The sequence below is a fragment of the Tamandua tetradactyla genome, chromosome 18 (genome assembly GCF_023851605.1).
Source record: "Tamandua tetradactyla isolate mTamTet1 chromosome 18, mTamTet1.pri, whole genome shotgun sequence".
Classification (NCBI taxonomy): domain Eukaryota; kingdom Metazoa; phylum Chordata; class Mammalia; order Pilosa; family Myrmecophagidae; genus Tamandua; species Tamandua tetradactyla.
Window position 1 is genome coordinate 60130083 of NC_135344.1, and position 12333 is coordinate 60142415.

Sequence of the window (12333 nt, forward strand, 5' to 3'; positions counted from 1 at the left end):
AATGTGGAATGGATGATTTCTAAAGCCCCTTCTAATTCTCATACTATGCTGAATACAACAACAGCTTTCTATTGGGGTGTTTAGCTGCTGGTACCCTCGGGGAACTGTCACTAGTGACTCCTGGATAATGCTTCTAGATCGTATGTAACGTATCCAAACCCAGGTCTCATAGGGATAATTTGAATGATTTTTTTCTTCATGCATTTCTCTACCCTCACCCTCCCTGAAATAAGTACAGTTGCCCATTTCTCCCCACTCCACAGCCTGGTGTCATTTCAGAATTTGGAGAGTTACTGTTGTATGCATTCTCCACTATCATTTGCTGAAAGTCTCTCCATCGTAAAATCATAATCCTACAAATTCATGTTGTTAACCCTAATCAGCCTCTGCTTAGCCATACGGCTGGTTGTCCACCTTGTCAGGGCCCTCGTGACACCCTCCTACAGAGTGGCTCTCACCCAACAGATATTTAAGTGTCTGCTAAACCCTGCCCCCTTGATGTATACCTTTGTCAAAGCCTCTGGAAAATTATATTCACTGCTTCCCTTTGGTTAACATTTTCATTTACTTCCTGAATGGTTTCTGAGTGGCTTGGGTGACTAGTTCTTACCTAAAGAAATCACTTTGACCTTCAACTGGGAGGTTATGCTCTTTCATTTGTTACACTCAATTCCAGACATTTTTTCCAGCCAACTATCCGATTACCCCCCCCGCCCCCAGTTTTACAGATGAGGAAATGGAGCTGAGTGACAGGAGGTGATGCAGTGCAGGGGGTAGGGGGCACGGTGCAGAGGGAGCCTGTAGCTCAGGTCTCTTGACCCGCTTTCCAGTTTTCTTGTTTTTTGTTTTAATGCTTCTTTTTTGTTGATCTTCCATTTTATTATATAGTCTCCCAAGTGAATAAATAATTCCTTACTATGTTTCTAAATTCCATTCTGAAGCATCTCTAGGTTTGGGGGACATTTGATCCACTTATTTTCAAGCATGGTGACTGCTGGTAACAGTTGAGACATTTTTGCCAGCAGTCCCACATTTGACCTTGAGTTATTGCTAAACTTTTGGGTCAGTGCAAGAAGATCACAGCAGAAACTATTAACTGTCTTTTAACAATACAATCTTGAACACATTTGACTTAATGGAGATTTTGCTTTCCCTAGCTTACAGAGATACTCAGTATGTTTCAATTACAAATACACTCAGATGATTGACGATTTTTAAGAATCTCCCTGTATGTAGCAGGGTCATCTGTAAACGATGTGTTGAATTAATTTTACTCTTTGTATTTGATCTGATGTATAAGGATAGTGAGGAAAGGAAACAACAAACACTTTATCATGTTTTAGAAAATATATTTTGCACTCATCTTCAGTGAATGGTAAAATGGTAAAACTCAACAGTAAACCTGTTGTCAAGAAGTGCTGTTGTGTCCGCAGGTACTCACTGCAGTGGAAATTCTGTTCTTTACACTGAGTGCCTTTTAAAAAGAAAGCAAAAAATGCCTTGACCTAGAATCCTAGATCACTTACGGTGTATGCATTACTGGAATAAAATTAAAAAACAAACCATATGACGGCAACAAAAACAGGGACTATAGTTGATAGTACGATTAATATAATATTCTTTCATCAGTTGTAATGAATATACCACATTAATGCAAGGTGTTAATGGAGGGGTGGTTATATGGGAACTGTGTATTTTCTGCATGATTTTTCAGTAAATCTACAACTTCCCTAATAATAATGATAATAAAAGTAAAAAGAATGAAAGATGTAAAAAAAAAAAAAAAAAAAGAAGAAGAACGTGGGCACTTACTCTCTGGGAATGTAAATTGTCAGCAGCCTAAGGTTATAGGGTGGCTTGGGTAAAAAATAGTTGAAAACTAAACTTCGGTTTCTTTTGGGGGTGATGGCAGTGTCTGGAATTAGATAGTGGTGCACAACAATTAGATAATGATTGCACAACTCTGTAAGTATACTAAAAACCACTGAAGTGTACACTTTTTTAAAAAGGGTGAATTTTATAGTATGTGACTCATATCTCAGTTTTTTAAATGTATAGGGGAAAAAGGAAATTTCTTTGATTTGAGAGTCAGCTTGAAGCTCAGTTATACCAGAAAAGGATATTTGTAAGGACTCCTTTTCCCTTAAATTATAAATTTTTGAGTTTGAGAAAAACGTTCACGCTGCATTCCTTCTCCTGCAGGCTTCAGGTCTGTTGCGGGTGAATTAGTGAGGACAGGTCTAGGGTGGCCGCTCCGGGGGTTGTGGCGCCTGTGGAGCCAGAGTGAACTTGGCACAGTTCCCCTCACATCCTCCTGGCTGCGATTTTGGTATGTTGAAGTTCTGAGCAGGCTGAGGGAGCATCTTTGAAGCCCCTGGGATAGGAAGCTGGGTTCTGAGGAATTTCCCCAGTGAAGGATGCCCCGAAGCCGTAGGGTTCAGGAGGCCTGTGAGCCCTCGGTGGCCATCGTAGCAGGGCTCCTGCCACAGCGCCAGGGGAGGTGGGTGTGGGTTTTGTGCAGGCTGATGACAGCCTTCCAGAAGAAGCTGGAACCTTTCATCTATACCAGTACCCAGTTCAGTGTTTCACACGTTAGCACCCCAGTGAAACACTCCCACCTCTGTGTGCACTAGGCAATGTAAGGGCACCCTTTATAAAGGTGCTCTGTGCGTCAGCATGACCATGTTTGTGTGCCCAGGTGCCATAATAAGGGGTGCGTCCATTTTCCCTTCCACCTATCACTGGAATGCCATTTACTTAAAGCCTTGGCAGCATGGGTTTGTCCTGTTTGTCCTTGAGTGCCAGACTGGATAAGAATTGTTGAGTAACAAAATAATCTTGATTAGAGTAGTGCAGCTGCGCTCGTGAGATCCAAACTGAGAGGGACCATCCAAAAGTCCTTTAACTTTTTTTATTTGGCTTTAACTTTTATTATTGCTCAGGGAGACTGCCTGTGGTTATGGTCTATATAACCAGTGCCTTACCCTCTGACATTGGGCAGTACACAACCTGTGTGGCTGTAAGCAGCAGCTCATTGCTTCAGAAAGTGCTCAGTTGCAGTATAGCCCTTGTATTTTTTGGTTAGAGCAGATGGCTAAGGCAGATAGAGCCTCAGATCTACTTACTAAGATAGGAATTTAGTGTGAGAGATGGTGGAATCTCAGAATCTAGAAGATCCCTTGGAGATCAATTTTTCCAGCTTTATAAGCCAAGGCCAAATGCCCTAAAGTCTTTGAAGAGTCCCAGTAATGATTCTCATAGTTGTATATACTTGATTACAAAGTTTGAGCAAAATGAAATATCTGAGGACCATTTCTGTCCTCCAGAACTATTCAAGGACTGCTCTGATTGGGTAGCTCCGATTCCTGCCTGCCAATTTGTTAGTTTTCCTATGAATTCATGAGTAGTTTACCCCCCCCTTGGAAAAAAAGTGCACTTGCTTATTACCCTTATGTTTTAGTTTCCTAGCTCCTGATACATATACAATACAACGACAGGAATTTATTGACTCATAATTTCAGATGCTAGAAAGCTTGCTTCCTCCTGGGGTCAATATCTTCTGGCTGGCTGGAAATCTTTGGGGTTCCTTGGCTTTTCTGTCACATGGCAGTGGATGTGTCGGCACCTTCTCCTTTCTCCTCTGGGTTCTGTTGACGTCCAGTTTCTGGCTATTCCCCATGGCTTCTCTATGGCTTTCTGTGTAAGGCTACTGGTAATGGAATTTAGACCTCTCTTGATTTAGTTGGGCTCTACCTTAACTGAAGTAGCCTCATCCAAAGGTACTGTTTACAATGAGTTGGGATTACAAACATGTTTTTCTGGAGTACTTGGCTCCGAGAAACCCTACCTTCCATTTAAAATGCCTGCCTCCGGGCCTGGGTGTGGGTTGGGAGCACTGTTTTCCCGAGTCCCCACACGATACAAGTTGGGACATACTGAGCAAGCACAGTAAGATGCAGGGTCCCCAGGCACAACCTTTCTTTGAAGGTTCTGTGAATGATTTCTAACATTTTAAAGCAGGGCTTGATTCTTTTTGGTTTCTTCTCATCCATTCTTTTTCTGTTTGTATCTTGATGTTTGGTAGTACTTTAAAAACATTTTTAAATTGAGGTATAGTTGACATATATGAAATGGATGTGAATTAAATGAAATGTCTGATCAATTTTGACAAATGTATACATTTGTGTAACTCACACCCTGTTTTGGTTTGCTAAAGCTGGTGGAATGCAATATACCAGAAATGAAATGGCTTTTAAAAAGGGAATTTATTAAGTTGCAAGTTTACAGTTCCAACGCATAGAAATGTCCAAACCAAGGCATCCAGAGAAAGACACCTTAACTCCAAAGAAAGGGCCAATGGCGTTCAGGGTTTCTTTCTTGGCTGGGAAGGCACAGGGGAAACATCTACGATGTCTGCTAGCTTTCTCTACCGCCTGCTTCAAACGACTTCCCTGGGACATTTTCTTTCTTCATCTCCAAAGGTCTCTGGCTGTGTGGGCTCTGAAGCGTTTTCCAAAATGATTCCCTCTTAAAGTACTCTAGTAAGCAACCCCACCTTGAATGGGTGGAGACTCATCTCCATGGAAGCCACATATTCAAAATGTCCCACCCACACTTAGGTGGGTGACAGCTCCATGGAAACAACTTAATCAAAAGCTCCCACCCAGCAATACTGAATCAGGGTTAAAGAACATGGGTTTTGGGGGTAAAATTTCTAACTAGCACACATGCCTATCAAGATATAGAATATTTCTGTTACCCTAGAAAGTTTCCTCAGGACTTTTCTTACTCTTTCCTACCCACCACCAAAGGCCACTACTGATCTGATTTCTACTACCATCTGTTTCATCTGTTATTTTGTATGGAACCATACAGTAGATATTCTTTTGTGTCTGGCTCTTTTGTTCAGCACAGTGTTTAGAGATTCATCCATGTTGTTGGGCAGATTACTAGTGTGTTCCATGTTATTGCCAAGTAGGATTCCATTGTATGAATACACCACATTTTGTTTATCCGTTCACCTGTTGATGTGCTCCTCGGCTGTTTCCACTTTGGGGCTATTGTGAATAAAATTGCTATGAGCATTTTTATACAAGACTGTTGTGTACTTAAGTTTTCATGTCTCTTGGATAAATACTCAGTTGTAGAATAGCTGGGTCTTCTAGTAGATAGATGTTTAACCACTTAAGCAGCTCAGTTTTCCAAAGTGGCCATGCAATTTTACATCTCACCTAGCAATGTCCAGGCATTCCAGTTGCTCCACCATTTTGTGTGATTGGTCTCACTTGAGCTAATCTAGTAGGTGTCTAACAGTCTCTCGAGCATCCCTTCTCATTCACCCATGAATGGCGCGAAGAAAAGCTTTCTTATAGAAGCAGATAGTGTAGCTTTAGGTCACAAGCTTTGTGGTGTGGGTATTGGTAGTAGAGCTTCTGCTAGACAGTTTTCCATGTCCTAAGCACAGGCCCTGCCACCTTCTTCTCATCAGATACTGGGTTTTCTTCTTGGGTAGGTAAAATCTACCTCCCCTCTACCCTTTTAACCTCAAGATTCATGTAGAGGCTCCAAGAATTTTGGAGCCTTGCTTGAGAAGAGTAATCACCTTTCTTAGCTTGTTTTAAGCAGCAGTAGAGCAGAGGAAATTTTCCCGTGTTTGAAAGTTTGTGTTTGGCATTTGTAGGCGGTCCCCACAGCTGTGCTGTTTGAGAGAGGGAGAGAATTTCAAGGAACAAGGAGAGCAGGAGCGCCTACAGGAGTCTGACCCAGAAGTGAACTTGTTACCTGGTATACTGGTTTGAATCTCTTGTGGACCCCAGGAAAGCCATGTCCTTTAATCCTCAATCAGTATTGCTGGGTGGGAGCTTATTGACTGTTTCTATGGAGATGTGACCCACTCAATTGTGGGTGGTAACAACTTTTTTTTTCATTGGGCAGGCACTGGGAAATGGCATGGCAGGTGAGAACTCTGCCTGCTGAGACACTGTGGCCCGCCCGAGTGGTAACTTTTGATTAGATGGTTTCCGTGGAGATGTGTCTCTACCCATTCAAGGTGGGGTTGTTTACTGGAGTCCTTTAAGAGGAAACCCTTTTGGAAAAAGCTTTGGAGCCACCAGAACCAACAGAGCAACTAGCAAAGTTCACACAGTCAGAGACCTTTGGCTTTATTTGGAAATGAAGAAGGAAGGTGCCCTGTGGGGAGCTTCATGAAACAAGAAGCCTGGAGAAAAAGCTAGCAGATGTTATCATGTTCACCATGTGCCTTTCCATTGAGAGAGAAATTCTGAGTATCATCGGCCTTCTTGAACCAAGGTATCTTTCCCTGTATGCCTTAGGTTGGACATTTCTATAGCTTTGTTTTAATTTGAACGTTTTCACAGCCTTGGAATTGTAAACATGCAACTTAATAAATTCCCCCTTTTAAAAGCTGTTCCATTTCTGGAACCTGCATTCTGGCAGGTGTGTCTGTTGTTTGAGTGTGAGGTAAAATAAGCAGACTCCTTACTCCTTGGAACTGATCCTTCCATTTCTCTGCCAATTCTGAGGTCTAAAATGTGGTGAGAGGAAATTGTCTTGATGTTCAAATATCATTAGTCTTGAATGTGGTCATATTGTGCCACACTTTCCACTGTAGTAGTTTCATGCTCTGATATCTTCAGAGATACCACAGTCAGCAGAGTTTGAACTCTGGAAAACAGGCATAAAGACTCAACTCAGACTTTATTGTATAAACTAAGTTGATGCCACAAAACATGCTTTCAAATCATTTAACCACTTAATTTGTGCTTAGGTTGTGCAGTTCTGACTAGATGGTACAAGAATGTTGCTTTTTGAGTATTTTAATAAGCTTATTTCATCCTTGGATTTAGTTCTCACCTGGCTGGGGCCAGCCAGTGTCACACCACAGCATCTCCAGAGGTATCTGTAGCCTGGAGGTTAACATTTGCTGTTCAGGGGTTACTGTGCACCCTCCACCTTAGTACAAGAGTAGGTAGGTTGCAGGCAGCAGGATGGAAGGATTTGGGGCTGATGTAGAATTGAGGACCAACAGAGCCAACTGGAAACTGGAACATTCTCTGCAGGGGAAAGAAGAGGTATTTAGGTCTTTTGGTTACTCACACTCCAGCAGGGCTTGTGACGTGTCAGGTGTAGTGCTGGCTACAGTGGGTACAAATGATGACCAGGATTGAGTCCCTCACTCAAGGACTTTATAGTTCTTGGAGGAAATTCAGACATGAACCCAACCAGTGCTGCGTGAGAAATGAATGGAGGTCTAAGAAAGGACCCAAAGATAAGAGTGCGCTATTCCCTTTCCCTCCCTCTCTCCCACCCCCTTCACTTCCTCCCTCCCTCCTTTTCTTTCTCTTCCTATCTCTTTTTTCCCTTTCTCCCTCTCTCAATAATTTATGGGATCAGTTTTCAGGACTTGAGTGGCAGTTATTATTTAAATGGAAAATTATCCAGGATCATGCTTTTTTCTTTATTTTCCTCTCTCCCAGTCTACCTTCTGGCCACTCCCTGCTTTTTAGATCCCTCCAAAGCCTGAGCTGGGCTCTGAGAAGAGCTGCCACACCTGCGAGTCCATTTCACCACTTAGCAGCATTTGTGTTGAGAGATTTGCTGCTAAGAGGCAGAACCTGAGGGTTACATATCACTTACCTCCCTCTTTTTCCATTCCTCATTGTCATTTGGGGCCCTCACCCTTCACTAGGACCAGGGGCCTAAGGCTGCCTCAGCTGTCACCCCTGTGGGGAAAGGGACTGCAGAGTAAATTGTATTATTCATGCACGAGAAGCCTGAGCCTGAGGTTTTCGTTTGCAGGGTCCCTTCCCCAGCGTGGGTCCCAAGAGGCAATAGAGGGTCTCAGTGGACTCATGACCGAGAGAGAGAGCAAAAAGGCTGAACTTTCTTGGTTGGGCTCTATGAAAACCCAATCCCCAAGAAAACCCCCTCTTAGTTAAATCAAGACGGAATAACAATAAGAAGCAAGAGAAATTCCAGAGAAATGGAATTCAGAACTTCCTTTCCCAGTAGGTGGCTCAGTCATTTGGGATCACATAGGTCTCTGAGGAAAGGCAGAAATCCATTGTGTCTTTTGTTCCAAAACTCTTGATTAGTAAGTGCAGCAATGGGGAAAATACTTCGGTCTGTGCCACTGCCCACCTCACATGCTTTGAACACTTAGGAAAGTCAGTCCTTCTCCCTTCCATCCAGGCAGAACTTGGGATAGAGCAAGGAATGGGGGTCTGGAAGGCCAGGTTCCTCCAGAGCCTCAAAAAGTCCGGATTTGGGAGGATAAAGCACTCTGCTGTGGAAAATGCTTAATTCCTTTTCTCTGGACATTTTTGGAAGGCTTTCTGCTTTTTTAATCTCCTGATGTCTTGTTTGTGACCAAGTTCAAATTCCAGAGAGAGAAGCAGCCAGTATGTGTAATTATTTCCTCTTGCACCAAGTGAAACTAAAAGAATGAACTTACTTCATTAGAAATAAATGTACCCTTTGGACCTTAAAATAAAACGAGTATGCACGGTTGGTCTGTGCCTTTTGTGCAGTAATTAAACAAAAATGAAAAAGATGTCAGAGGGATGTATCATGATTTTCTTTTTTTTATATACAAGGCAGAAAAGAACACAAGCATCTGAAAGAATATGATTTTTTCCAGTGCTTGCCCTTCTGGGGGTGGCTGTCCCGTGATGAGGCAGGACCCCAGATTTAGATTGACTGGGCTCATATTTTGGGCTCCACAGTTCAAGAGTTGTGCAATCATAGACAAATCTTGTGACTTCTCTGGGCGTCTGTTAAAATGGGGGCAGTAAAACCCTACAGGGTTGTTAATGCGATGGAAAGAGATAATATACCTAAGGTTTTTAGCACATGGTGGAGGCCAGGGCAGGATGGCACTAACTGGTCATGATTGACCAGGCCAGGCCAGTGGGACCCCTAAAGTGGATTAGATGCTGGGCCTGTCACACTCAGGGGCCCGCTTTGCGGAGGACCCTCCCCCTCCATTTCCGGGCACGGTGGGAGGGCTTGCGGGGGCTGCTGTCTCACCGTTGCTGTGTCCCCAGGTGATCTCCTCGGTTTCCTGGAGTTTCCGTTCCTGTATTTCTACAGATTCCACAGCAGCTGCTGCGCCAGGTAATCTCGAACTCACACACCCCCCTGCGCGGGGATGACCCCGCACGTTTTCTGTCCTGCCGCCTGTGCCGTGGGCTCAGCGAGGCCCCGCCCCGGGGCTGTGGGAGTGACGGGCGGGAGGGAGCTCGGCCCGCCCTCGGCGCGTGGTCGCTCCCCCTCCGCGGCGGCTCGCGGGCCTGCTGGGCTCCGGAAGACCCCTGTCCTGGAGAACGTCCTCGGGCCGAGCTGTGCTGAAGGCTAGAATCCACCCACCCTTTTCTCCAAAGCAAACCTTACACAGAACTTCAGTATATAAAACCGAGGGGAAGGCTTGAACTCCCACCCTCACAGCTTCCACCTTGCCTCTTTCTGCTGCCTGAAAGCAGCCTCCACAACCCTCCACAACCTCCACAACTCTCCACAAACTCCACAACTCACCACAACCCTCCACAACCTCCACAACCCTCCACAACCTCCACAAACTCCACAACCCTCCACAACCTCCACAACCCTCCACAAACTCCACAACCCTCCACAAACTCCACAACTCACCACAACCCTCCACAACCTCCACAACCTCCACAACCCTCCACAACCTCCACAACCCTCCACAACCTCCACAACTCACCACAAATCTCCACAACCTCCACAACCCTCCACAACCCTCCACAAACTCCACAACCCTCCACAACCTCCACAACCCTCCACAACCTCCACAACTCACCACAAATCTCCACAACTCACCACAACCCTCCACAACCTCCACAACCCTCCACACCTCCACAACCCTCCACAAACTCCACAACTCACCACAACCCTCCACAACCCTCCACAACCTCCACAACCTCCACAACCCTCCACAACCTCCACAACCCTCCACAAACTCCACCCCCACAACCCCCACCCACACACCCTCCCAACACCCAACTCCACAACTCACCACACCCCCCCCACCCCACCCCTCCACAACCTCCACAAACCCTCCACAAACTCTCACCCCTCCACAAATCTCCACAACCCTCCACAAATCTCCACACTCACCGCAACCCTCCACAACCTCCACAACCCTCCACAAACTCCACAAACTCCACAATCTTCACAACTCACACAACCCTCCACAAATCTCCACAACTCACCACAAATCTCCACAACCCTCCACAACCCTCCACAACCTCCACAACCCTCCACAACCTCCACAAACTCCACAAATCTTCACAACTCACCACAACCCTCCACAGATCTCCACAACTCACCACAACCCTCCACAATCTCCACAACCCTCCACAACCCTCCACAAATCTCCACAACTCACCGCAACCCTCCACAACCTCCACAACCCTCCACAAATCTCCACAACTCACCACAACCTCCACAACCTCCACAACCCTCCACAACCCTCCACAAACTCCACAACCCTCCACAAATCTCCACAACTCACCACAACCCTCCACAACCTCCACAACCCTCCACAACCTCCACAAACTCCACAAATCTTCACAACTCACCACAACCCTCCACAGATCTCCACAACTCACCACAACCCTCCACAACCTCCACAGATCTCCACAACCCTCCACAAATCTCCACAACTCACCACAACCCTCCACAACCCTCTACAAATCTCCACAACCCTTCCCCGAGGCGATGAGACTCTGAAAATCACAGTTGGAAACCAGTGCCGAGCAGATGTTTCGACCACACCACCACACCGTGATTGTTGATGTTTGTCCTCGGGAAGTACTCAGGGGTGTGGTTAGATGGACACGTTCAGATGCACACTCATTCGTGTCCACCTGTCCTTCCCCGCCGTGACTGGCACGTAGTTGGCTGGGAAGGGGAGGCTCTGCGGAGAGCTGAAAGCACATGCTCTGATGCTGCGGGGAGATCAGACCTCAGTTGAAGCCCGGCATCCCTACTTGCTGGTTACGTGGTTTTTGGCCAAGTTTTCCACATTCTCCCAAGCTTTAGTTTACTCATCTCTAAAACGCGATGCTAGTGCAGGGCTGATGTGTGCATTAAATAAGCTACATGGAACCTTAAGCATTGTGGCTGGCCTGATAAATGGTGCTCATTATTATTATCTGCTCAAATTGATTGGAACTAAAATGTCAGCACAGCATGAGCAATTCCTCCCTAAAAGTCAGGCTGTCTCTCCCCACACGAGTGGAGCAGTGCTTCTTCACAGAGGGTTAAAAAGCTGATGTGTGGTTGTATTGCTTCTGATGGGACTGTGTCTTGCCCCTCAGATATGTGAGGTCAAGGAACAAAAAAGAATATTAGTTTCTTGTGCATTTGAGCCTCAGAATGATTTGTCTATCACCCTCAGAAGGTGTCAGGAAAACACTAACTGGATCCGCCCGCCAGCACCTCTGGGTTTGCTCGGGCTGGGGGCCGGGCTGCCCGCTGGGCGGGACGCGGTGGTGCGTGTGGGCTGCGGCGGTGCGTGTGGGCTGCTTTTCTGCGTGTTGGCTGTTTGCAGGCAGGGTGGGGAAGGGAGGTCAGCAAATGTTTGTTATTTGAAACAGAGCAGCACAGTTCATGGCACGAGGGCCTTGTGTAGCGATGTTCTGGCTGTGTTTCTGCCTCCTTTAATCTGCAGTTTTCCTATAAAACAACAGGAAGAATCAGATTTTTCATTTTAAAGGTTGGAAACCTTTATTTGGATTGATTTAACTCTCTTTTATGTCTTACCACATGGCTGCAGTACGAAGCTGAACCTCTTTTAAGAATATTCTACTTTCCCCCCAGGTCATTTCCTGGCTCCTCCATGACCAGATCTCACGTGGAGACTTGTCAGTTTCAGGAGACCTGGGGGAGCTCAGGAGGGGTCATGGGGACTCCAAACCATGCAGGAGCCCTGGCCTGCAGACCCCAGTAACAGGGGGCCTCCGGCTCCTTCACCCTGGGACCCTCCCTCTGCTTTTAAGGTCTGAAAATCAGAGGGGCAGAGGAGCTGCAGGTGGGAGGAGAAAGCTAAGGGGTCCATGAGAAATTAAAGAATGATTCACACGTAGGCATGTCAAGTCCAGCAGTGGGGGAGGGTTATTGGCTCTCATAAGCAGCTCAACCACCACCCAGAAACAGCTTAGTTCTAGCCCAGAGCCCTGAGTCAAGGAGAAAAGGTGGAGTGGAACCATCCCCTTCCTCTGACTGGAGAGGAGAGGAGGCGATGGAAGGGTAGGAGGGGTGGGAGATGGGGCAGGCAGTGAGAGGAGCCCC

The 12333-nt window shown here is 46.0% G+C and overlaps 1 protein-coding gene across 3 annotated transcripts in view; it reads left to right on the plus strand.

Moving 5' to 3' along the window:
- SLC35D4 (solute carrier family 35 member D4) overlaps nt 1-12333 on the plus strand; it is a 170750-nt gene that overhangs the window by 106007 nt on the left and 52410 nt on the right. For all 3 annotated transcript variants that reach the window (XM_077135800.1, XM_077135798.1, XM_077135801.1), the window contains one exon: nt 9066-9135. In XM_077135800.1, coding sequence (XP_076991915.1) covers nt 9066-9135 — 70 coding nt within the window. The remainder of the gene's footprint in view (nt 1-9065; nt 9136-12333) is intronic.